This window comes from Impatiens glandulifera, chromosome 1 (assembly GCF_907164915.1).
Source record: "Impatiens glandulifera chromosome 1, dImpGla2.1, whole genome shotgun sequence".
NCBI lineage: Eukaryota > Viridiplantae > Streptophyta > Magnoliopsida > Ericales > Balsaminaceae > Impatiens > Impatiens glandulifera.
Genome location: NC_061862.1, coordinates 129,849,039 through 129,854,241, shown reverse-complemented (window position 1 = coordinate 129,854,241; position 5,203 = coordinate 129,849,039). Strand labels below are relative to the sequence as shown.

Genomic DNA, 5,203 nt, shown 5'->3' with positions numbered 1-5,203 from the left:
ATTCAAAGAACGAGATCTTGGATTAAATCTTTGATTCACAAAGTTTTTCCCAAAACGAATTATACATAATCATCATATCGAATAACTTGTAGCAATGCCTTAAATGGAAACTATCCATATCTTGCCAACGCATAACGTTTTATTTAGACGGGGACACTTGTTTGCGTTATACTAAAAGTAAAACTCTATTATGAGACGAAGTCTCCATAATGTTTAATCTCATTATATATCTAATTCGGTTAGCGAAACCACTAAACCGATGATCAAATATGTTCTTAACTGTATCATTAATTTTTACATATAGGAATAAAAACAAACGCATGATACTTTGTAGCTAGACTTTTGACACTACACCAAATGTCGTTCCAAAATTTAATCGAAAAACTATTGCCCACAATAAATCGCTGAATAATTAGACTTTTTACTATCATTACTTTTTATTTATTCTTAAAAATAAAAATTTCCTAAAACCTTCTATTTTGAACTTTGATTGCGAGTATTATTAAATCTGTTTAGTTAATTTAAAATATATATAACTTGACATTTTCAAAAGAAAAGTTAAAAAGAATTTTTATTTGATTAAATCGTTGTCAGTTATTCAATTTAAAAAATTAAAAATTAAAAAAAATTTGATTTTAAATGAACTTTGTGTTTGAGTTTATTTTCATTGTGAGAAACTTGTATACATAATTTGTATTAATTTTTTTAATCAGTTTGCTATTTAAATTCAGATTTAAGAGATTAGTAGAAAATCCAAAATAAAAATTAGGAGCAAATATGCATGAATGAGAACAAAAAAAAAGAATGACGTGCAATAAGTTCAAAAATTATAAAATTGAGTGTTATTTTTATTTTATTGTTTTTCCATTAACAAATGAATCTTTAATTAATAACAGTTTTATTTTATTGTTTGCTGGTAGGTAGCTGAAATACACCTTCATTTATAGAATAGTTTTTAGCTAGTAAGACTGAAGTCATGACATGCTTTCATTTAATTCATTTTCTTCACATTATTATAGAGACTGTAGAAAATAAGGGGAAATTTAATTTAGTCCCCATTTTATTACTTTTTAAGTATACTTCCCCATAGTCAACATTTCACCTGCCCTCCACCCACCTAAAATATTGAATACAAGTAAAACTAGATAAAGTTTTATATTAATTTACTTTAGTTTTAATACTGTTTTATTTAAATTTATTAATATTTTAGAACATCATTTTTATAGCCACCTAATTCCTTCTTAAACTATAGAGAAATCAAATTGACTTAGAACATTACATGTATATATGTAATTATCTAAGCATGAAAAAATGAAGCAAAAATGAAAGCTGCTAATTAAAATATGATATTACTATTTCTCCTTTTACTCTCACATCAATTAAACTTGAAATTTTGCAACAACATTATTGAAATTGATTTGAAACATGATAATTAAATACATAGGAAGTATAATCAATTTCCTCGTTATTTTATTTTTATTACAATATCCTAATTACTAATTGAGATGTTTAAACCGTATCAGTATTAGTCAAACTTAGAAGGGGCTTTTCATTGCATTCTTTAGAGATGAACCATACCTAAATTTTTTTATTTATTTATTAAGTTTCATAACTATATGTGTTTCCTTTTCTTCGTTGTCATATCGTATGTGTAATGGATGATTAATTAATAATTAGAGTGAGATGTTATAACTGTTAAATGAAGTGTTAATTTACTCTACATATTTTATAGTCTTAAAATAAGAAAATAAAAATTGCATCATCTAACATTACTTATAATAAATTAATAGAAAAAATTACAAATTATATAAAAACTTATTATCTTAATTAATTAGAGTGTCGTTCTAATAATATTGCGAATGTCGCAAATTTATCAATGGACTATTTAAAAAAAAAATGATTTAAATATGACGTATAAATGTTTATTGCTCAATTAATTAAATCGTTGGGTAATAAGTAATAATATTAATGTTGCTCTTTTATATATATATATATATATATATATATATATATATATATATATTAATTTAAATGATCTAGTTTAATTGCTTCAAATTCCGTAATGAATTAAAAATCTAACTTTCACAGCTGATTTATCAATGGACACACATGAATAGATTATTATATATATAATATATATATATATATATATATATATATATATATATATATATATATATATTAATTATATCATCAAAAAAAATATGTTTACTAGGAGGCATTGTACCTATATTTAAGAATCAATAGAGTGAAGAATATTTTCACATACATAGTCTCTCTCTTAAATACATATTCAAATTAAAGACCATCTTTGCGTATGCTTCCAATTTCTTTTGAAGATCCATCCACATGTAAAACAACCAATATGCAAGTTACAACCATGTTTGTCATGCCAGAAATGATGATCACTTCCTTCATGGTGATGGTAACCCTAATCACAGCATCCCTTGTTATAATCTTCTTGCTTCAACATGTTATCAACAATCACTATCCAACTGTTTACTTGATAAACTTTGCATGCTACAAGCCTCCAAATAGCGAGTTAGTCTCCAAAGATTTCACCATAAATGATATGAAACGCTACGTTCATGATCTGAAAGACGAAACCCTAGATTGCATTAAAAGAGCAATTGAAAGGATCGGCATAGGAGATTCAACATATTCCCCGAGAGGCCTCCTTGCCTACCCACCAAACACTAGTCTAGCCGAGGCAAGAAGTGAGGCCCAGAAGAACATGTTTGGTGCGGTTGATGGGTTGTTAGCCAAAACTATGATAGATTGTAGTGAGATCGACATATTAATCGTGAACACCAGCGTGTTTAATACAGAACCTTCGTTGTCAAGCATGGTGGTGAAAAATTACAAGTTTGGATCTAATGTTTTGGATTATAATCTTACTGGAATGGGATGTAGTGCTGGACTTATTGCTATTGGCCTTGCAAACAGACTTCTAAAGGTTGGTATCATTATCTTAATTTGTGAAGTTTATGGAGTACATGGATTCATTTACATTTTCTTAGAAAAAAAAGATTATATAACAAAGTTTTAAAAGTTTTTTTTTGAAACACTTGTATTTTGGTAGTATGAATTTGAGTTTTTGATGAGAAATCATAAAATATTGATTAAGTGTATAATTCTCAAAGTTTGGGACTTAAGAGGACTAATATTGTTTTAAATAATTGTCAACGAGTACCCATTGGGTCCGGTAAATTGGGAACAAAATGTTTTGGATCAAAATCGGGTCGGATACCTGATTATTGATCCATGGGATACCCGAAACCCGAAAAAATAGGACTTGTTTTTCTCTATTAGATAAAAACTTTAATATTATTTTTGTAACTTAAAAAAAATCTATAAAATCATCAACTTACTTTTTCTTGTCTCCAATTTAGTTCTAATAAATTAGTAAGCCAATAATTATGAGCGTTCTATTTGTTAATAGTTAAAATCTCATTTATAAAAAAGTTAATTTATAAAACAAACATATCGTTTTAAAATTCGGTTCACATGAATAAAAAAAATTGGTAGTTAAAAAAATATGTTTTTTATAATTATTCTGGTCTCGATTGGGTCGGGTAATCGGAACCTATAATTTTGAATCACTTAGATACCCGATTTTTTGGGACAGGTTCGGGTCGATAATGGGAACCAATAATTTCGGATCACTTAGATACCCGATTTTTTGGGACAGGCTCGGGTCGATTCCGGTTTGAATGACTCGATACCCGAAATTTTGTCATGCCTAATTTTAAAGTATTATTGATCGAATAATCGTTTTTATGAGAATAATTACTTGATTTTGTGGGGTGGTACCAATAATAATAATTGAATGAGTGCAGGTGCACAAGAACTCCCGTGCACTAGTGATCAGCGCCGAGACATTCTCATCAAGTGTATACCAAGGTAACGACATAAGTAAATTAATGACCAACTTAACTTTCCGCGTTGGTGGTACCGCCATTCTCCTCTCCAACAAGCCGTCCGATAAAAACCGATCCAAATACCAACTCATCCGAACCGTTCAAAACAACGAGGCCTCTTCAGACATTTACTACGGAAGTATCATGCAAGAAGAAGACGATGAAGATAACCAAGGCATATCCATCCGCAAAAACTTCCTATCCGCCGGAATACAAGCCATAGAAACCAAAGTCAAAATTCTAGCCCCGACAATCCTGCCCTTGTCAGAAAAAATCCATTACCTAAAGCACAAACTCCTTACATTCCTCCACATGGAAAATGGAATTAGGGTTTACATTCCTAATCTTAAAAAAGGGTTCGATCATTTCGTGTCTCATGTGGGTGGGAAACCGGTATTGGATGGATTACAGAGAAGCCTTAAGCTAACGGAGGAAGATATGGAAGCTTCTAGAAAGACTCTTTATAGGTTTGGGAATACTAGTAGTAGCTCGGTTTGGTATGGACTGGCATATTTGGAGGCGAAAGGGAAGATGAAGAAAGGTGATAGGGTTTGGCAAATTTCGTTTGGATCGGGTTTTAAGTGCTGCAGTGTGATTTGGAAAGTGGTTAGGATCATTGAGAAGGAGGATGACGTCATCAATCCTTGGACTGATGTTGAGTTAGATGGGTTGGGTGGATTCGCCGCCGCCGGATGAGGTCATCACCGGAGTTATTATTATATTTAATAAGTAGAATGAATATGAGGATTGGGTTTGGGAAGTTTAGGTTAAACCACCAATAGTATTTCACCCATTGTCCTATATATCTATGTAATAAATTTATTACCTCTGGAGGAGGACTTTGTTTAAGGAATGGTAAAAGGATTTGAAATTTAACCGGACTAATTTTTTATTAAAAAAATCTATCCGGGCTAGTTTTATAATAATATCAAATAAACCAAGTTTGCCGTCGCCAATGCCTTTTAGCAACGGAAAACAACCAATAACGACAGGAATTTACCGTCGTTATTGATAAAATAACGGCAGACTGTTTAGAGCTACCCAGCCCGGGCAAACTTGTACAATATTATTTAATATTTACTACTTACAAAACACAATCTTATTTAAATTGAAATATTTTAAATAAAATTATTAATATTCAAATTCAACTCATTTTAAACTGATTTTAGTTTGTAATATTGAGTACAATCCAAATTATATATATAGTTTTGTAATTACCGACAAAATATTACCGATGGATTTCGAGCGTCGGCGACATTTGATGGATTAATTTTAAGACCGTT

General features: G+C 30.1%; 1 protein-coding gene across 1 annotated transcript; it reads left to right on the top strand.

The window, feature by feature from the left end:
* The first annotated feature begins 2,380 nt into the window (after positions 1 to 2,380).
* On the top strand, positions 2,381 to 4,616 carry LOC124943202 (3-ketoacyl-CoA synthase 11-like). The gene is made up of 2 exons (XM_047483752.1): positions 2,381 to 2,956; positions 3,840 to 4,616. Exons 1-2 carry the CDS (start codon positions 2,381 to 2,383, stop codon positions 4,614 to 4,616), a joined length of 1,353 nt encoding a protein of 450 aa, XP_047339708.1.
* The last annotated feature ends 587 nt before the right edge of the window (positions 4,617 to 5,203 follow it).